Source organism: Scyliorhinus canicula, chromosome 25 (assembly GCF_902713615.1).
Source record: "Scyliorhinus canicula chromosome 25, sScyCan1.1, whole genome shotgun sequence".
NCBI classification, from domain to species: domain Eukaryota; kingdom Metazoa; phylum Chordata; class Chondrichthyes; order Carcharhiniformes; family Scyliorhinidae; genus Scyliorhinus; species Scyliorhinus canicula.
In genome coordinates, this window is record NC_052170.1 from 1,392,344 (window position 1) to 1,414,767 (window position 22,424).

The window sequence follows — 22,424 nt, forward strand, 5'->3', positions numbered from 1 at the left end:
CATGTGGACATTCTCCCCGTGTCTGTGTGGGTCTCACCCCCACAACCCAAAGATGTGCTGGGTAGGTTGATTGGCCAGGCTAAGTTGCCCCTTAATTAGAAAAAGTTTAAAATATAAAATAAAAAGTAAAGTCAGAAGCTCGCTGATAATTGCACGATGTTCAACACCATTCGCGACTCCTCAGATAATGAAGCAGTCCATGTCCAAATGCAGCAAGACCTGGACAATATCCAGGCTTAGGCTGTGTTGGAACCAACAATTCTACGGACACGTGCTTGTAGGATTAGAATAGCGGTTTTAATATACTTACAACAGAGCCAGCCTGTTAGCCGTTGAACTTTCGGTGAACTGGCCGGCTGACCCTGTGGCACTGATCTTTATACAGCAGCTCCCGGGGGAGGAGTCCTGGGCGGAGCCAAGGGAGAAGCCCAGTACAACTCTCGAGCATTCCCCGAGCTACTCCCCCTGGTGGTCAGGTAGTGCAACTGCACTTACAATATAGACACATATATATACAGATTATAATCCCGTGTGAATCACATTCACCACAGGCTGACAAGTGGCAACTTACACAAGTGCCAGGCAATGACCATCTCCTACAGGAGAGGATCTAACCATCTCTCCTTGACATTCAATGGCATTACCACCGCTGAATCCCCCACAATCAACAGCCTGGGGGTTACCATTGATCAGACACTGAACTGAACCCAGCCACATTAATACTGTGGCTACCAGGGCAGGACAGAGGCTAGGAATCCTACGGCGAGTAACTCACCACCTGACTCCCCAAAGCCTGTCCACCATCTACAAAGCACAAGTCAGGAATGTAATGCAATATTCTCCACTTGCCTGGATGAGTGCAGCTCCAACAACACTCACCATCCAGGACAAAGCAGCCCTGCTTGATTGCTCCCCTTCCACAAACATTCAAACCCTCCACCACCGATGCACCGTGGCAGCCGTGTGTACCGTCTACAAGATGCACTGCAGCAACTCACCAAGGCTCCTTAGGCAGCACCTTCCAATCCCACGACCTCCGCCATCTAGAAGGACAAGAGCAGTAGATACCTGGGAACCCCACCACCTGGAGGTTCCCCTCCAAGTCACTCACCACCCTGACTGGGAAATATATCGGCCGTTCCTTCACTGTCGCTGGGGCAAAAATAAAATTTTTAAATGAAGTCAGAAGCTCGCTAACAGCACAGTGGGTGTACCTACACCTCAGGGACTGCAGCGGTCCAAGAAGGCAGCTCACCACCACCTTCTGAAGGGCAATTAAATACAGGACTATAAATGCTGGCCTAACCAGCAATACCCACATGCTATGAAAGAGTAAAAATACACAACCCCATGAACCATGTGATTACACATATGCAGTGGTCATTTTGAATAGTTTGTTTAAATATGTTATATATTTGTCATAAAATGCATTGTTGCACTTTCATGGGAAATAATGATGTCTCCGGGTTGCTCCGTTTGTAAATGCCCCAGTGGCCATTAAACCACACTTGGCCAATATCATGGTTGTGCGAATGAGCTGGTCTCTGCTGGAGAGTCACCAGTTACCACATTGTCTGCCGCTCATGGATCAGCGATGTTAAGTGCGTGAGGACAGAAGCGGATTGGGTCTCCAATGCTGACATGAGCTCTAAGAGCTGCCCACGTGATTGGTGCTTGATATCCTGCTCCTGGAACCCGGTTAATGATTGGTCAGTTATACCAAAATGGCCCTGCTTTGAGTAGGGGCCATAGTTTTAGTTAATGATAGACGCTGGGCAGCACTGGATAGGTTTATTAATTTGCCTGCATAACATTTGTGCTTTTTGATATTTTAACCATAGTGGTGGGGATTGAAAAGACTTTGAAGTGACCAGGTTTGTACTCACACCTCCATCTCTGTCTCTATAACAGTTCAAGAGGATGCTGAACAGAGAACTAACTCATCTCTCGGAAATGAGCCGCTCAGGGAACCAGGTCTCTGAGTATATCTCCAGCACCTTCCTCGGTAAGTGAGAGGATGCCCTGGGAAAAGACTCCACAGAGGTAGCATCCCAGGGAGAGAGAGTGAGAAATAGAGGGAAAGGAGAAGCAGAGGGAGAGGAGGGTGGGAAGAGAGATTCAGAGAGGGAATGGAGGAGAAGAGGGATGGTGTGAGTTAGAGATATATAAATATACAAGCGGTCATGTTACTTTGTCGGAGGCAGTTTTAAGTCTGTGCAAGGGAAACTGATCATTTGTATCTGTATATTGGTGTGTTGGTGTATGCGTGTGTGTGTATATGTGTCTGTATATTTGTATTAGTGTATTTGTCTGTGTCTGACTATTTATGTGAGGCTGTGTATTTGTATCTGTGTCTATTTGTGTGGGTGTGTGCATTTTTTTCTATTTCTCTGGGTGTGTGTGTTTGTGTCTGTGTCTAATTGTGTGAGTCTCTGTATGTTTGAGTCTCAGTTTTTGTGTGTGTGTCTGTCTATTTGTGTGTGTGTCTATGTATGTCGCTGTGTATTTGTGTGGGTGTGTGTGTATCAGGGGCTGGTTTAGCACACTGGGCTAAATCGCTGGCTTATAAAGTAGACCAAGCAGGCCAGCAGCACGGTTCAATTCCCGTACCAGCCTCCCTGGACTGGAGCCGGAATGTGGCGACTAGGGGCTTTTCACAGTAACTTCATTGAAGCCTGCTCGTGACAATAAGCGATTTTCATTTCATTTGTGTGTGTGTGTGTGCATTTGTGTGGGTGTATGTGTGTGGGTTTGTGTGTAAATGTGTGGGTTTGTGTGTATTTGTGTGGGGGTGTGTGTGTGGGCGAACGTGTGTCTGTGTGTGTGAGTATTTGCGTGTGTCTATTTGTGTGTGTTTGTGTGGGGGTGTGTCTGGGTGTCTGTATACTTGTTGGGGTCAGTTAGCTCAGTTGTCTGGACGGCTGGTTTATGATACAGAGCAACACGGACAACGCAGCAACATGGGCAACGCAGCAACACGGACAACGCAGCAACATGGGCAACGCAGCAACACGGACAACGCAGCAACATGGGCAACGCAGCAACACGGACAACGCAGCAACACGGGCAACGCAGCAACACGGACAACGCAGCAACACGGACAACGTAGCAACACGGACAACGCAGCAACACGGACAACGTAGCAACACGGACAACGCAGCAACACGGACAACGTAGCAACACGGACAACGCAGCAACACGGACAACGTAGCAACACGGGCAACGCAGCAACATGGGCAACGCAGCAACACGGACAACGCAGCAACATCAGCAACACGGACAACGCAGCAACACGGACAACGCAGCAACACGGGCAACGCAGCAACATGGGCAACGCAGCAACACGGACAACGCAGAAACATCAGCAACATGGACAACGCAGCAACATCAGCAACACGGACAACGCAGCAACATGGGCAACGCAGCAACACGGACAAAGAATTCCATCAAAGATGCTAAAAGACAGTACCGGACCAAGCTCGAGTCCCAGGCTAGCCACACGGATCCCTGCCGTCTATGGCAAGGTCTGCAAGACATAACAGGCTACAAGATGAAGGCATGTAAAATCGTTGGCTCTAACGCACCCCACCCTGATGGTGATGAGCTGAACACATTCTATGCCTGCTTTGAGCAAGAGGTCAGCGAGAGCGAGCCCTCCAACCCCAAAGCCGCAGATGAACTTGTATCTGAGATCCCCACTGCAGATGTCAGAGCAGCCTTCTCAAAGCCACTGGCCCGGATGTGGGACCAGGACGACCACTCAGGTCTTGCGCGGATCAGCTGGCGGAAGTATTTGCAGACATCTTCAACCTCTCTTTACAACAATCTGAGGTCCCTATCTGCTTCAAAAAGACAACCATCATCCCTGTACCAAAAAACAGTCAAGCAGCATGCCTTAATGACTATCGTCCAGTGGCTCTGATATCCATCATCATGAAGTGCTTCGAAAGGTTAGTCATGGCACGAATCAACTCCAGCCTCCCGGATTGCCTTGATCCACTACAGTTTGCCTACCACTGGAACAGGCCCACAGCAGACACCATGGCCCTGCACTCTACCCAGCAACACCTAGATAACAAAGGCACCTATGTCAGACTCCTATTTATCGACTACAGCTCAGCCTTCAACACCATCATTCCTATGAAACTCATCTCCTCCCTCTGCAACTGGATCCTGAACTTTCTAACCCACAGACCACAATCAGTAAAGATAGGCAACAACATCTCCTCTATGATCATCCTCAACACCGGTGCCCCACAAGGCTGTGTCCTCAGCCCCCTACTATACTCCTTATACACCTATGACTGTGGCCAAATTTCCTTCTAACTCGATTTTCAAATTTGCTGATGACACCACCGTAGTGGGTCGGATTTAAAACAGACGGAGTACAGGAATGAGATAGAGAATCTGGTGAACTGGTGCAACGACAATAATCTCTCCCTCAATGTCAACAAAACAAAGGAGATTGTCATCGACTTCAGGAAGCGTAGTGGAGAACATGCCCCTGTCTACATCAATGGGACTGAAGTAGAACGGGTCGAGAGCTTCAGGTTTTTAGGTGTACAGATCACCAACAGCCTGTCCTGGTCCCCCCATGCCAACACGATAGTTAAGAAAGCCCACCAACGACTCTACTTTCTCAGAAGACTGAGGAAATTTTGCATGTCAGCTGCGACCCTCGCCAACTTCTACAGATGTACCATAAAAAGCATTCTTTCTGGTTGTATCACAGCTTGGTATGGAGCCTGCTCTGCCCAAGACTGCAGGAAACTACAAAAGGTTGTGAATGTAGCCCAGTCCATCACGCAAACCAGCGTCCCATCCATTGACTCTGTCTATAATTCCTGCTGTCTCAGAAAGGCAGCCAGCATAATTAAGGACCCCATGCACCCCGGACATACTCTCTTCCACCTTCTTCCGTCAGGAAAAAGATACCAAAGTTTGAGGTCACGTATCAGCCGACTGAAGAACAGCTTCTTCCCTACTGCCATCAGACTTTCGAATGGACCTACCTTGTATTAAGTCGATCTTTTCTCTGCACCTTGCTATAACTGTAACATTATATTCTGAAGTCTCTCCTTCCCTATGTACGGTATGCATTGTTTGTACAGCATACAAAAAATAATACTTTTCACTGTATACTAATACATATGACAATAATAAATAAAATCAAATCAAACAACGCAGCAACACGGACAACGTAGCAACACGGACAACGTAGCAACACGGGCAACGTAGCAACACGGACAACGTAGCAACACGGACAACGCAGCAACACGGACAACGCAGCAACACGGACAACGCAGCAACACGGACAACGCAGCAACACGGACAACGTAGCAACACGGGCAACGTAGCAACACGGACAACGTAGCAACACGGACAACGCAGCAACACGGACAACGCAGCAACACGGACAACGCAGCAACACGGACAACGCAGCAACACGGACAACGCAGCAACACGGACAACGTAGCAACACGGACAACGCAGCAACACGGACAACGTAGCAACACGGGCAACGTAGCAACACGGACAACGTAGCAACACGGACAACGCAGCAACACGGACAACGCAGCAACACGGACAACGCAGCAACACGGACAACGCAGCAACACGGACAACGCAGCAACACGGACAACGTAGCAACACGGACAACGCAGCAACACGGACAACGTAGCAACACGGACAACGCAGCAACACGGACAACGCAGCAACACGGACAACGCAGCAACACGGACAACGCAGCAACACGGGCAACGCAGCAACACGGACAACGCAGCAACACGGACAACGCAGCAACACGGACAACGCAGCAACACGGACAACGCAGCAACACGGACAACGTAGCAACACGGACAACGTAGCAACACGGGCAACGCAGCAACACGGACAACGTAGCAACACGGACAACGTAGCAACACGGGCAACGCAGCAACATCAGCAACACGGACAACGCAGCAACACGGACAACGCAGCAACACGGGCAACGCAGCAACACGGGCAACGCAGCAACACGGGCAACGTAGCAACACGGACAACGTAGCAACACGGACAACGTAGCAACACGGACAACGTAGCAACACGGACAACGCAGCAACACGGACAACGCAGCAACACGGACAACGCAGCAACATCAGCAACACGGACAACGCAGCAACACGGACAACGCAGCAACACGGACAATGCAGCAACACGGACAACGTAGCAACACGGGCAACGCAGCAACACGGACAACGCAGCAACACGGACAACGCAGCAACACGGACAACGCAGCAACACGGACAACGTAGCAACACGGACAACGCAGCAACACAGACAACGCAGCAACACGGGCAACGCAGCAACACGGACAACGCAGCAACACGGACAACGCAGCAACACAGACAACGTAGCAACACGGACAACGCAGCAACACGGACAACGCAGCAACACAAACAACGCAGCAACACGGACAACGCAGCAACACGGACAACGCAGCAACACGGACAACGCAGCAACACGGACAACGCAGCAACACGGACAACGTAGCAACACGGGCAACGCAGCAACACGGACAACGCAGCAACACGGACAACGCAGCAACACAGACAACGCAGCAACACGGACAACGTAGCAACACGGACAACGCAGCAACACGGACAACGCAGCAACACGGACAACGCAGCAACACGGACAACGCAGCAACACGGACAATGCAGCAACACGGACAACGCAGCAACACGGACAACGCAGCAACACGGACAACGCAGCAACACGGACAATGCAGCTTCACTTCCCGTATGTGTTGAGGGTGTTTATAAAGGCCCTGTCTTCTCAGTCTAGCCTGCGACTGAGGTATGGTGACCCTGGGGTTAAATCACCGCCAGTCAGCTGTCAAAGGGCAGAGCTGCCTCTGGGACTGTGGCAACATTTATATTGTACATTATTTGTCTGGATGTATTTTACCAAATCACATTCTTAAAGCTAGGATGTATTGCTTAATAGTGCCCCGCATTAAATTTCATCTTCTATCTCTCACTTCCTTTCAGATAAACAGAATGAAGTGGAAATCCCACTTCCCACACAGAAAGACCGAGACAAGAAGAAGAAACAGCCCATGTGTCAGATCAGTGGTGTGAAGAAACTGACCCACAGTTCCAGCTTGAGCCTCAGTAACTCCAACATGCCCCGGTTTGGAGTAAAGACCCATCAGGAGGAAGCATTGACCAAGGTAACGTCAGTGTGTTGGTACCTGGAACACAGATAGCAGCCAAGAAGGAGCCAGCTGGCATTGTGCCAGGTCTGCCCACACCACCTGCTTTCTCCCCTAGTCAGCGAACTCCAGGGAAAGCTCAGCATTCCGTGGTGCTGAGCCTCAGAATGCAGAGCATCTCTGCAGGTCCACACTGGTAGCTGATCTGAGTTAGGGCGGCTCAGCAGTTAATCTTAGTCCCCGGTTCCTGAGCTCATCGCTCAGTGACCTCTTATTCCAAGTAGCTGGATGAGAGAAGATATTTGGGGAGCATGGCGTTGGACCCAGCAATGAGATGTCCAAATAACCCAGTCACTCCTGGAGAGTGAGGTTCCACACTGCCCAGACCCATAAAACCGTACCCCAGAGAGAGTCAGGAAAGGGGCCTGTACCCCTGGGGAAATGCACCCTACACAGAGTCAGCACTTTCAGGAGTACTGGAGACAAAATGGTTAAGAACACCCCTCTTGACTGGCCTGAAATAATGAATATTTCAATTTTCCAGCAGTTTAACTTTTTTACACGGAGCCATTGACTAGGCCGGCATTCTTAGCCCATTGTTAACTGCTATTGAGAAGGTGGTGGTGAGCTGCCTTCTGGATCTGCTGCTGTTCCTATGATGTAGGAATGGCCACAGTGCTGTTAGTGAGGGAGTTCCAGGAGTCTGAGCCAGTGGCAGCAAACAGACACATTTCTAAGTGATGATGTTGTGTGATTTGGAGGGGAATTTCCGATGCATCGTCTGCCTTTGTTCTTCAAAGTAATCATGGATTTGGAAAATGCTGTGGAAGGAACCTTGGTGAGTTGCTGCTGTGAAGTTTATAGATGGTGCACACGTGATGCCACTGTGGGAGGAAGTCAGTGTTTAAGCTGATAGAAGGGATGCTCAGAAAGCAGCCGGCTTTATCCTGTATAGTGTTGAGCTTCTTGAGTGTTGTTGGAGCTGCGCTCATCCAGGCAAGTGGAGAGTATTCCATCACACTCCTGACTTGTGCCTTGTCGATGGTGGACAGGCTTTGAGGAGGTGAGTTACTCACCGCAGGATTCCCAGCCTCTGACCTACTCTTGTAGCCACAGCATTTGTATGGCTAGCCCAGTTTAGTTTCTGATCAGTGTTAATCTTCAGGATGTTGATAATGCGGGATTCAGTGATGGTTATTCCAGTGAATGTCAGGGAGAAATGCTGACATTCTCTCTTGTAGGAGATGGTCATTGCCTGGCACTTGTGTAAGTTGCCACTTGTCAGCCCAAGCCTGGATATTGTCTAGGTCTTGCTGCATTTGGACACGGACTGCTTCATTATCTGAGGATAATGTTCTTCAAAGATCCAATGATGTGCAGGTTAGGTGGATTGGCCGTTTTAAAATACCCTTCAGTGACCAAAAGGTTAGATTGGGTGGGCTTTGGGCATAGGTGTAGGAGTGGGCTTAAGCAGGGTGCTCTTTCCAAGGGCCAGTGGATGCACGATGGGCCGAATGGCCTTCTTCTGCAGTGTAAATTCTATGATTCTAGGAGTCCCGAATGGTACTGAACATTGTGCAGTCATCCATAAACATCCTCACTTCTGACCTTATGATGGAAGGGAGGTCATTGCTGAAGCAGCTGGGAATGTTTGGGGTGTTGTTTGAACCTCGCATTCATGCAATGTTTAGAGTGTTGTCCCGTTTCTTCCAGGAATTGGATGATTTGAACATATGGGGCCTGAACATTTTCCGGGTTTCGGAGTTCTCGAACAACAGGCCGCTGAGCTGCATTATGTATGCGATCTTCCAGGTAGGGACTGAATGTGCCTAAGAGGGTACTGACAACAAGGTCAGGCTGTGCTAAGCACCTGTACACAGCCACGCTTTAGTTAGTGTGATGGACTCTCACTGTACTACTGTTTTTGCTACCAAACCTAACCTCACATTTATCCACTTAAACTACATCTGCCATACATTTGCCCACTCACTCAGCCTGTCCAAATTACACAGAAGCATCTCTGAATCAGAAAAACATAGAGAAAACAGGAGCAGGCGGAGGCCATTCAGCCCTTCCAGCCTGTTCCGCCATTCATTATGATCATGGCTGATCATCCAACTCAATAGCCGAATCCTGCTTTCTCCCCATAGCCTTTGATCCCCCTTTGCCCTAAGTGCTATATCTAACTGCTTCTTGACAACATACAATGTTTTGGCCTCAACTACTTCCTGTGGTAACGAATTCCACAGGCCGACCACTCTCTGGGTGAAGAAATGTCTCCTCATCTCTGTGCTAAATGGTCTACCCCGTATCCTCAGACTGTGACCCCTGGTTCTGGACACACCCACCATCGGGAACATCCTTCCTGCATCTACCCTGTCCAGTCCTGTCAGAATTTTATAGGTTTCTATGAGATCCCCTCCTCATTATTCTGAACTCCAGTGAATACAATCCTCACCGATTCATTCTCTCCTCATACGTCAGTCCCACCATCCCAGAAATCAGTCTGATAAACCTTCATTACACTCCCTTTGGAGCAAGAACATCCTTCCTCAGGTAAGGAGACCAAAGGTGGACACAATATCCAGGTGTGGCCTCACCAAGGCCCTGTATAATTGCAGCAACACATCCCTGCCCCTGTACTCAAATCCTCTCGCAATGAAGGGCAACATACCATTTGCCTTCTTTACCGCCTGTTCCACCTGCACGATTACCTTCAGCGAATGGTGTACGAGGACACTCGGGTCCCGCTGCACACTCTCTCCTAATTTATGGCCATTCAGATAAAAGTCTGCCTTTGCGTTTTTGCTACCGCAGCGGATAACCTCACATTTATCCACATTATACTGCATCTGCCATTCATCTGCCCACTCACTCAGCCTGTCCAAATCCCACTGAAGCATCTCTACATCCTCCTCACAGCTCACCCTCCCATCCAACTTGGCGTCATCAGCAAATTTGGAGATATGCAATTTTGTCCCCACGCCCAAATCATTAATATCTAATGTGAACAGTTGGGGTCCAAGCACAGATCCCTATGGTACCCCACTGCCTGCCAATCAGAAAAAGACCCATTTATTCCACCTATTTGTTTCCTGTCTGCTGACCAGCTTTTGATCCATCTCATGACACTACCCGTAATCCCTGCAATTTAACGTTAAATATTAATCTGATATGTGAGATCTTGTTGAAAGTCTTCTGAAAGTCTAAATAAATCACATTCACCGGTTCTCCCTGGTCAACTCTACTAGTTGCATCTACAAAGAAGTCCAGTAGGTTTGTCAAGCATGAATTTCCTTTCGTAAGTACATGCTGACTTTGTCGGATTACACTGCTTTCCAAATGCTGTGCAGTGCAATCCATAGTAGACACCCCAGCAACTTCCCTACTATTGACGTTAGGCTGACTGGTCTCACTCACTGTGTAACTGTGCAGAGTCACTGTTTATTCAGCAGGGTGAGGATCACTCACTGTGTAACTGTACAGGGTCACTGTTTATTCAGGGTGAGGATCACTCACTGTGTAACTGTGCAGAGTCACTGTTTATTCAGCAGGGTGAGGATCACTCACTGTGTAACTGTGCAGAGTGACTGTTTATTCAGGGTGAGGGTCACTCACTGTGTAACTGTACAGAGTCACTGTTTATTCAGCAGGGTGAGGGTCACTCACTGTGTAACTGTGCAGAGTCACTGTTTATTCAGGGTGAGGATCACTCACTGTGTAACTGTACAGAGTCACTTTATTCAGAGTAAGGATCACTCACTGTGTAACTGTACAGAGTCACTGTTTATTCAGCAGGATGAGGATCACTCACTGTGTAACTATACAGAGTCACTGTTTATTCAGGGTGAGGATCACTCACTGTGTAACTGTACAGAGTCACTGCTTATTCAGAGTAAGGATCACTCACTGTGTAACTGTACAGAGTCACTGTTTATTCAGGGTGCGGATCACTCACTGTGTAACTGGACAGAGTCACTGTTTATTCAGGATGAGGATCACTCACTGTGTAACTGTACAGGGTCACTGTTTATTCAGGGTCAGGATCACTCACTGTGTAACTGTACAGAGTCACTGTTTATTCAGCAGGGTGAGAATCACTCACTGTGTAACTGTACAGAGTCACTGTTTATTCAGGGTGAGGATCACTCACTGTGTAACTGTACAGAGTGACTTTATTCAGGGTGAGGATCACTCACTGTGTAACTGTACAGAGTCACTGTTTATTCAGCAGGGTGAGGATCACTCACTGTGTAACTGTACAGAGTCACTGTTTATTCAGCAGGGTGAGGATTACTCACTGTGTAACTATACAGAGTCACTGTTTATTCAGGGTGAGGATCACTCACTGTGTAACTGTACAGAGTCACTGTTTATTCAGAGTAAGGATCACTCACTGTGTAACTGTACAGAGTCACTGTTTATTCAGAGTAAGGATCACTCACTGTGTAACTGTACAGAGTCACTGTTTATTCAGGGTGAGGATCACTCACTGTGTAACTGGACAGAGTCACTGTTTATTCAGGATGAGGATCACTCACTGCGTAACTGTACAGGGTCACTGTTTATTCAGGGTCAGGATCACTCACTGTGTAACTGTACAGAGTCACTGTTTATTCAGGGTGAGGATCACTCACTGTGTAACTGTACAGAGTCACTGTTTATTCAGCAGGGTGAGGATCACTCACTGTGTAACTGTACAGAGTCACTGTTTATTCAGCAGGGTGAGGATCACTCACTGTGTAACTGTACAGAGTCACTGTTTATTCAGGGTAAGGATCACTCACTGTGTAACTGTACAGAGTCACTGTTTATTCAGGATGAGGATCACTCACTGTGTAACTGTACAGAGTCACTGTTTATTCAGGATGAGGATCACTCACTGTGTAACTGTACAGAGTCACTGTTTATTCAGGATGAGGATCACTCACTGTGTAACTGTACAGAGTCACTGTTTATTCAGGGTGAAGATCACTCACTGTGTAACTGTGCAGAGTGACTGTTTATTCAGGGTGAGGATCACTCACTGTGTAACTGTACAGAGTCACTGTTTATTCAGCAGGGTGAGGATCACTCACTGTATAACTGTACAGAGTCACTGTTTATTCAGGGTAAGGATCACTCACTGTGTAACTGTACAGAGTCACTGTTTATTCAGGGTAAGGATCACTCACTGTGTAACTGTACAGAGTCACTGTTTATTCAGGGTGAAGATCACTCACTGTGTAACTGTACAGAGTCACTGTTTATTCAGCAGGGTGAGGATCACTCACTGTGTAACTGTACAGAGTCACTGTTTATTCAGCAGGGTGTGGATCACTCACTGTGTAACTGTGCAGAGTGACTGTTTATTCAGGGTGAGGATCACTCACTGTGTAACTGTACAGAGTCACTGTTTATTCAGGGTGAGGATCACTCACTGTGTAACTGTACAGAGTGACTGTTTATTCAGGGTGAGGATCACTCACTGTGTAACTGTACAGAGTCACTGTTTATTCAGCAGGGTGTGGATCACTCACTGTGTAACTGTGCAGAGTGACTGTTTATTCAGGGTGAGGATCACTCACTGTATAACTGTACAGAGTCACTGTTTATTCAGCAGGGTGAGGATCACTCACTGTGTAACTGCACAGAGTCACTGTTTATTCAGGGTGAGGGATCACTCACTGTGTCACTGTACAGAGTCACTGTTTATTCAGGGTGAAGGATCACTCACTGTGTAACTGTACAGAGTGCACTGTTTATTCAGCAGGGTGAGGATCACTCACTGTGTAACTGTACAGAGTCACTGTTTATTCAGCAGGGTGAGGATCACTCACTGTGTAACTGTGCAGAGTCACTGTTTATTCAGGGTGAGGATCACTCACTGTGTAACTGTACAGAGTGACTGTTTATTCAGGGTAAGGATCACTCACTGTGTAACTGTACAGAGTGCACTGTTTATTCAGCAGGGTGAGGATCACTCACTGTGTAACTGTACAGAGTCACTGTTTATTCAGGGTGAGGATCACTCACTGTGTAACTGTACAGAGTCACTGTTTATTCAGGGTGAGGATCACTCACTGTGTAACTGTACAGAGTCACTGTTTATTCAGGGTGAGGATCACTCACTGTGTAACTGTGCAGAGTCACTGTTTATTCAGCAGGGTGAGGATCACTCACTGTGTAACTGTACAGAGTCACTGTTTATTCAGGGTGAGGATCACTCACTGTGTAACTGTGCAGTCACTGTTTATTCAGGGTGCGGATCACTCACTGTGTAACTGTACAGAGTCACTGTTTATTCAGGGTGAAGATCACTCTCTGTGTTTATTTCAGGAGAGAGACTTGATGAAGACCTTCAGGATTCCGATTGATACTTTCCTCACCTACATCATGACTCTGGAGGACCATTACCATGCTGATGTTGCCTACCACAACAGCTTGCATGCAGCTGATGTCACCCAGTCCACACACGTACTGCTGTCTACCCCGGCCCTCGATGTGAGTACATTTCACCCTCACTCTTTCACTGTGGTGTCGGTGTGAGTGACATATCGCCCACCAATTCTAGGACAAGTGGAACCTCTGTTACAAACTAATTACAGCCTTTCTTGCCGGGCTCCAGGTCAGATTCTCACTCCCGTTATTTTTGGATGACTGTTCGGTGACCTCACATGGCTGGTTTATGTTGGCTGAGAGACGAGTTGCTGTCTCATTTAGGTTGGAATTTGATTGAGTGTTACTGACTAAGCTAGGCAGAATAGTGAATTGTGAGGGTGACACTGAGCAACTTCAGAGGGTCATTGACAAGTTGGCCAAATGGGCACCTGGCTAATGAACGTCAATGCAGCAAAATGAACCACCCAACTGAAACATTATGGCTGGTGACTCTGCAACTCCCCCCCTCATGTCCCTCAGTATCCTTAGATACATCCCGTCTGGTCCTGGTGGTTTATCAACTCTTAAGTACTCCTCATCCATCATTTTGTAAATCCTTCTGGTGTATAGATCAATTCATTTTCCGTAGATTCTCTGCAGACCCCAAGGAGGCCATTCAGCCCATCAAGTCTGCACAGACCCTCTGAAAGAGCACCCTACCTAGGCCCAGTCCCCCACCCCATTCCCATAACCCCACCCAACTTGTACATTCCTGGACATTAAGGGACAATTTTAGCACGGCCAATCCACCTAACCTGCATATAGAATCCCTACAGTGCAGAAGGAGGCCATTCGGCCCATCAAGTTTGCACTGACCCTCTGAAAGGACACCCTATCTAGGCACAGGCCCCACCCTATCCCATAACCCAGTAGAGCCACCTAACCTTCTGGACACTAAGGGCAATTTATCATGGCCAATCCATCTAACCTGCACATCTTTAGACTGTGGGAGGAAACCGGAGCACCCGGAGGAAACCCACGCAGACACGGGGAGAACGTGCAGACTCCACAGATAGTGACCCAAGCCAGAATTGAACCCGGTTCTCTGGCGCTGTGAGGCAGCAGTGCTAACCACTGTACCACCATCTAGTCTGGGTAGCATTATCTTCCTTGGTAAAGAAGGATGCAAATAATTCATTTAATACTTCAGCTGTTCCCTCTGCCTTCACGAATAAATCCTGCGTTTGGTCCTTAATCAGCCCTAATGCTCATTTTCCAGCCCTTTTACTATTTTTGTGCCTGTAGAAGACTTTGGAATTTTCTTTTATGTTAGCTGTCACTCCCTTTTCATAGTCTGTCTTAGCTTCTGCTATTTGCATTTCCACCTCTCTGATCATTCTCTGTTCAGCTTGGTCCTCAATTGCATTTACTACCAGCATCCTGTGGGCGGCACGGTAGCACAGTGGCTAGCACTGCTGCCTCACTACGCCAGAGAGTGGAGTTTGCACCTTCTCCCCGTGCCTACTTGGGTTTCCTCCGGCAGTCCAAAGATGTACAGATTCTGTGGATTGGCCATGGTCAATTGTCTGTTGGTGTCGAGGGATGTACAGGTTAGGTTACAGGGATAGGGAGGGGGAGTGGGCCGAGGTGGGGGGCTCTTTCAGAGGTTTGGTGCAGACTCGATGGGCCGAATGGCAGCCTCCCGCACTGTAGGAATTCTGTGGTTCTATAAGAACACTTTTTCTTTTATCTCTTTGGTCATCCGGAGACCTCTGGATTGTTTGCCCTGTCTTCCCTGTCTTTCCCTTTCTGGGAAATATATTTGAGTTTGCCCAAACTATCCCTTTTTGCAGGCAGCCCATTGTTCAACTCCCGGGTTCTCTGCCAATCTTTCATTCCACTTTATCTGTCCCAGATCCATTCTTACCGCATTGAAGTTGGCTTTCTCTGGATTGCTCCCTGTCCTCTGCCATCGTCTGCCTGAAATGTGCCCTACAATGATCCCCAAATTGTTCCCCTGCTGACACTCAATCTACTCGGCCCACCTCATTTCCAAGGAGCAGGTCCAGCGGCCACTCTTTTCTCATTGGACTGGAAGCATACAGCTGAAGAAATGTTTCCTGAACACAACCCAGGAACTTTTGCCCCTTCACACTCCTACTATCCCAGTATACATTTGGTTCATTCAAGTCCCCCATTATAACCACTCTGTGATTTGTTTGCATCTCTTTGTAATTTCCATGTCAATTTGTTTCTCTACATTCTCCCCAGTGCTTGGTGGCCTGTAGTCTACACTACGCAATGTAATTGCACATTTTCTTTCTTCCTTCAGGCAGCACGGTGGCACAGTGGTTAGCACTGCTGCCTCACAGTGCCAGGGACCCGGGTTAGCACTGCTACCTCACAGTGCCAGGGACCCGGGTTAACACTCTGCCTCTCAGTGCCAGGGACCTGGGTTAGCACTGCTGCCTCACAGACACAGGGACCCGGGTTAACACTGCTGAAACTGTGCCAGGGACCCGGGTTAACACTGCTGCCTCACAGCGCCAGTGACCCGGGTTAGCACTGCTGCCTCACAGCGCCAGGGACCCGGATTAACACTGCTGAAACTGTGCCAGGGACCCGGGTTAACACTGCTGCCTCACAGCGCCAGTGACCCGGGTTAGCACTGCTGCCTCACGGTGCCAGGGACCCGGGTTAACACTGCTGCCTCACAGTGACCGGGACCCGGGTTAGCACTGCTGCCTCACAGACACAGGGACCCGGGTTAACACTGCTGAAACTGTGCCAGGGACCCGGGTTAACACTGCTGCCTCACAGCGCCAGTGACCCGGGTTAGCACTGCTGCCTCACAGCGCCAGGGACCCGGATTAACACTGCTGAAACTGTGCCAGGGACCCGGGTTAACACTGCTGCCTCACAGCGCCAGTGACCCGGGTTAGCACTGCTGCCTCACGGTGCCAGGGACCCGGGTTAACACTGCTGTCTCACAGTGCCAGGGACCCGGGTTCACACTGCTGTCTCACAGTGCCAGGGATCCGGGTTAGCACTGCTGCCTCACAGTGCCAGGGACCCGGGTTCACACTGCTGCCTCACAGTGCCAGGGACCCAGGTTAACACTGCTGTCTCAAAGTGCCAGGGACCCGGGTTAACACTGCTGTCTCACAGTGCCAGGGACCCGGGTTAACACTGCTGCCTCACAGTGCCAGGGACCCGGGTTAATACTGCTGTCTCACAGCGCCAGGGACCCGGGTTAACACTGCTGCCTCACGGTGCCAGGGACCCGTGTTAACACTGCTGCCTCACAGCGGCAAGGAACCAGGTTAACACTGCTGTCTCACAGTGCCAGGGTCCTGGGTTAACACTGCTGTCTCACAGTGCCAGGGACCCAGGTTAACACTGCTGTCTCACAGTGCCAGGGACCCAGGTTAACACTGCTGCCTCACAGCGCCAGGGACCCAGGTTAACACTGCTGTCTCACTGTGCCTGGGACCCGGGTTAACACTGCTGTCTCACAGAGCCAGGGACCTGGGTTAACACTTCTGTCTCACAGCGCCAGGGACCCCTGGGTTAGCACTGCTGCCTCACAGTGCCAGGGACCTGGGTTAACACTGCTGCCTCACAGTGCCAGGGACCCGGGTTAGCACTGCTGCCTCACGGTGCCAGGGACCCGGGTTAACACTGCTGTCTCACAGTGACAGGGGCCTGTGTTAACACTGCTGTCTCACAGTGCCAGGGACCCTTGTTAACACTGCTGCATCACTCCGCAAGGGACTTGGGTGAGCACTGCTGCCTCACATCACCAAGGACACAGGTTAGCGCTGCTGTCTCACAGCGCCAGGGACCTGGGTTTGATTCCGACCTTGGGTGACTCTGTAGAGTCTGCACGTTCTCACCGTGTGTGCGTGGCTTTCCTCCGGGTGCTCCGGTTTCCTCCCACAGTCCAAAGATGTGCACATTAGGTGAATTGGCCATGATAAATTTCCCTAGGCAACAGTGGGAAAACTGATGGAGGCTGTAATACGGGATGAGATAAATATACACTTGGAGAAAAATAAGTTAATACTAGACAGTCAGCATGACTTTGTCAAGGCAGGTCATGTCTGACAAATTTAATTGAGTTCTTTGACGAGGTGACACAGGCAATGGATGGAGGTGGTACTGTGGATGTTGTACATTTGGACAAGGCATTTGATTCAGTGCCACATGGCAGCTTGGTTAGCGTTAAAAATGTTTGGGATGGATGTGTCCTTGGCAGCATGGATTAGAAGTTGGCTCAGAGATAGGAAACGGAGGGTAGGTATAGATGGCATTTCTCAGACTGGAGACGAGTTGAAAGTGATGTTCCCCAGGGCTCAGTGTGGGTCCCTGGCTTTTTCTGATTTATATAAATGATTTAGAATTGGGTGTTGAGACCAGAATTTGCAGATAATACTAAGTTAAGGAGAATAGGGAAGTGTGAGGATGATGCTGAGTGATTTCAGAGGGATATTGACAAGTTGGCCAAATGGACAGACACCTGGTAGATGAACTTCAATGCAGTGAAATGAGGTAATGCATTTTGGGAGAAGAAACATGGGGAGACAATACAGGCTCAATGGTACAGCTTTGAGGGGAGTACAGGGCAGAGGGACCTCGGGATTCAAGAGCATAATTCTCTGAAGGTGGCCAGACAAGTTGAAACAGTTGTTAAGAAGGCTTAGAGCATCCTTGGGTGTATAAATAAAGGCAGAGAGTATAAAAGCAAAGAAGTGATGCTGCACCTCTACAAACCATTGGTCAGACCACATTTGGAGTATTGTGTTCAGTTCTGGGCACCTTATTTAAGGAAGGATGTTAAAGCCCTGGAGAGAGAGCAGAGGAGATTTACTAGAATGACACCAGGAATGAGGAGTTTTAGATACAGGGAAAGATTGGAGAAATTGGGCTTGTTCTCCTTGGAGCAGAGATGATTAAGGGGTGACCTTATTGCGGGGTTCACAATTCTTTTTTTTTTAAAATAATTTTTATTGAAATTTTTACAAAATATAAACATCTCAACTCTATTAACAAAACAACCACGGTAACACCCCAAGAACAATACCCACCCAACTTCAAAAGCAACTACAAACAAAAGAAAAAAACAAAAGAACACCCAAATAACAAAAGGGAAAGAGAGAACACCCGCCACATCCCACAAACCCATGTACACAGTTCTCCCTCCCACCGATCCAAACCCCCCCCTGGTTGCTGCTGCTGTCGGCCTATTTCCCTATCGTTCCGCCAGGAAGTCCAGGAAAGGCTGCCACCGCCTAAAGAACCCCTGTACTGATCTCCTCAGGGCAAATTTCACCTTCTCCAATTTAATTTAATGAGAATATCAGAGATCCAGGCCTCCACGCTTGGGGGCCCCGCATCCTTCCATTGGAGCAAGATCCTCCGCCGGGCTACTAGGGACGCAAAGGCCAGAACACCGGCCTCTTTCGCCTCCTGCACTCCCGGCTCCACTGCAACCCCAAAAATTGCGAGTCCCCAGCCTGGCTTGACCCTGGATCCTACCACCCTCGACACTGTCCTTGCTACCCCCTTCCAAAGCTCCCCCAGCGCTGGGCACGCCCAAAATATATGGGCGTGGTTCGCTGGGCTCCCCGAGCACCTAGCACACCTGTCCTCTCCCCCGAAAAACCTGCTCATCCTCGACCCAGTCATGTGGGCCCTATGCAGCACCTTGAACTGTATGAGGCTAAGCCTCGCACAGGAAGAGGAGGAATTCACTCTCTCCAGGGCATCCGCCCACATCCCCTCCTCAGTCTCCTCACCCAGCTCCTCTTCCCATTTACCCTTCAGTTCCTCCACCGAGGCCTCGTCTACCTCCTGCATTACCCGGTATATGTCCGAAATCCTCCCTCCTCCAACCCACACCCCCGAGAGCAACCGATCCCGCACCCCTCGTGGAGGCAGCAAGGGGAACCCCTCCACCTGCTGCCTGGCAAACGCCCTCACCTGCATGTACCTAAACATGTTCTCCAGGGGGAGCCCAAACTTCCCCTCTAACTCCCCCAAGCTCGCGAACCTCCCCTCCACAAACAGGTCCCTCAACCTTCTACCCCTGCCCTGTGCCAGCCCAGAAATCCGCCATCAATGCTCCCTGGGACAAAGTGTTCACAATTCTGAACAATTTTGACAGGGTAAAGAAGCATATTCTGTTTCCACTAGTATGTCAGTGACTCGGGGCCACAATTTCCAGATGGTCAGCAAGAGAGCTCGGAGTGAGATGAGGAGAAACGTCTTCACTCAGAGAGTTGCGGTTTGGAATGTGCTGCCTGGGAGAGAGGTAGAGGTGGATTCCATTGGAGGTTTCAAAAGAGAGCTGGATCTATCTTTGAAAGTGATGAATTTAGAGGCTATGGAGATAGGGCTGGGGAACGGGACTAGCTGGGAATGGGACTAGCTGGGAATGGGACTGGCTGGGAACGGGACTAGCTGGGGATGGGACTGGCTGGGAATGGGACTAGCTGGGAATGGGACTAGCTGGGAAACGGGACTAGCTGGGAATGGGGCTAGCTGGGGATGGGACTAGCTGGGAAACGGGACTAGCTGGGGATGGGACTAGCTGGGAATGGGACTAGCTGGGAAACGGGACTAGCCGGGAACGGGACTAGCTGGGAATGGGACTAGCTGGGAATGGGACTAGCTGGGAAACGGGACTAGCTGGGAAACGGGACTAGCTGGGGATGGGACTAGCTGGGAAACGGGACTAGCTGGGGATGGGACTAGCTGGGAAACGGGACTAGCTGGGGATGGGACTGGCTGGGAATGGGACTAGCTGGGAAATGGGACTAGCTGGGAATGGGACTGACTGGGAATGGGACTAGCTGGGAATGGGACTAGCTGGGAAACGGGAGTAGCTGGGGATGGGACTAGCTGGGAATGGGACTAGCTGGGAAACGGGACTAGCTGGGAATGGGACTAGCTGGGAAACGGGACTAGCTGGGAAACGGGACTAGCTGGGAAACGGGACTAGCTGGGAAACGGGACTAGCTGGGAATGGGACTAGCTGGGAAACGGGACTAGCTGGGGAATGGGACTAGCTGGGAAACGGGACTAGCTGGGAATGGGACTGGCTGGGAATGGGACTAGCTGGGAATGGGACTAGCTGGGAATGGGACTAGCTGGGAAACGGGACTAGCTGGGAAACGGGACTAGCTGGGAATGGGACTAGCTGGGAATGGGACTAGCTGGGAATGGGACTAGCTGGGAAACGGGACTAGCTGGGGATGGGACTGGCTGGGAATGGGACTGACTGGGAATGGGACTGGCTGGGAATGGGACTAGCTGGGAATGGGACTAGCTGGGAAACGGGACTTGCTGGGAATGGGACTAGCTGGGAAACGGGACTAGCTGGGGATGGGACTGGCTGGGAATGGGACTGACTGGGAATGGGACTGGCTGGGAATGGGACTAGCTGGGAATGGGACTAGCTGGGAAACGGGACTAGCTGGGAATGGGACTAGCTGGGAAACAGGACTAGCTGGGAAACGGTACTAGCTGGGAATGGGACTAGCTGGGAATGGGACTGGCTGGGAAATGGGACTAGCTGGGAAACGGGACTAGCTGGGAATGGGACTGGCTGGGGAATGGGACTAGCTGGGAAACAGGACTAGCTGGGAAACGGTACTAGCTGGGAATGGGACTAGCTGGGAATGGGACTAGCTGGGAATGGGACTAGCTGGGAATGGGACTAGCTGGGGATGGGACTAGCTGGGAAACGGGACTAGCTGGGAACGGGACTAGCTGGGAATGGGACTAGCTGGGAATGGGACTAGCTGGGAAATGGGACTAGCTGGGAATGGGACTAGCTGGGAACGGGACTAGCTGGGAATGGGACTAGCTGGGAAATGGGACTAGCTGGGAATGGGACTAGCTGGGAAACGGGACTAGCTGGGAAACGGGACTGGCTGGGAACGGGACTAGCTAGGAATGGGACTAGCTGGGAATGGGACTAGCTGGGAACGGGACTAGCTGGGAATGGGACTAGCTGGGAATGGACTAGCTGGGAAACGGGACTAGCTGGGAATGGGACTAGCTGGGAAACGGGACTAGCTGGGTATGGGACTAGCTGGGAACGGGACTGGCTGGGAACGGGACTAGCTGGGAATGGGACTGGCTGGGAATGGGACTAGCTGGGAAACGGGACTAGCTGGGAAACGGGACTAGCTGGGAAACGGGACTAGCTGGGAAACGGGACTAGCTGGGAACGGGACTAGCTGGGAAACGGGACTAGCTGGGAATGGGACTAGCTGGGAAACGGGACTAGCTGGGAATGGGACTAGCTGGGAAATGGGACTAGCTGGGAAACGGGACTAGCTGGGAATGGGACTGGCTGGGAATGGGACTAGCTGGGAATGGGACTAGCTGGGAAACGGGACTAGCTGGGAAACGGGACTAGCTGGGAAACGGGACTAGCTGGGAATGGGACTGGCTGGGAATGGGACTAGCTGGGAATGGGACTAGCTGGGAAACGGGACTAGCTGGGAATGGGACTAGCTGGGAAACGGGACTAGCTGGGAAACGGTACTAGCTGGGAATGGGACTAGCTGGGAAATGGGACTAGCTGGGAACGGGACTAGCTGGGAACGGGACTAGCTGGGAATGGGACTAGCTGGGAAACGGGACTAGCTGGGAATGGGACTAGCTGGGAATGGGACTGGCTGGGAATGGGACTAGCTGGGAATGGGACTAGCTGGGAAACGGGACTAGCTGGGGATGGGACTGGCTGGGAATGGGACTGACTGGGAATGGGACTGGCTGGGAACGGGACTAGCTGGGAATGGGACTAGCTGGGAAACGGGACTAGCTGGGAATGGGACTAGCTGGGAATGGGACTAGC

At 50.2% G+C, this 22,424-nt stretch overlaps 1 protein-coding gene across 3 annotated transcripts in view; it reads left to right on the plus strand.

The window, feature by feature from the left end:
• Window positions 1-22,424, plus strand: part of LOC119957195 (cAMP-specific 3',5'-cyclic phosphodiesterase 4B-like) — a 597,446-nt gene that overhangs the window by 555,709 nt on the left and 19,313 nt on the right. For 2 of the 3 annotated variants that reach the window (XM_038785008.1, XM_038785007.1), the window contains 3 exons: window positions 7,032-7,213; window positions 8,909-9,007; window positions 13,514-13,678. In XM_038785008.1, the coding sequence (XP_038640936.1) occupies window positions 7,032-7,213; window positions 8,909-9,007; window positions 13,514-13,678 (446 nt within the window). Of the gene's footprint in view, window positions 1-1,548; window positions 2,006-7,031; window positions 7,214-8,908; window positions 9,008-13,513; window positions 13,679-22,424 lie in introns of those variants that run through there. The other variant, XM_038785006.1, reaches the window with a different exon arrangement.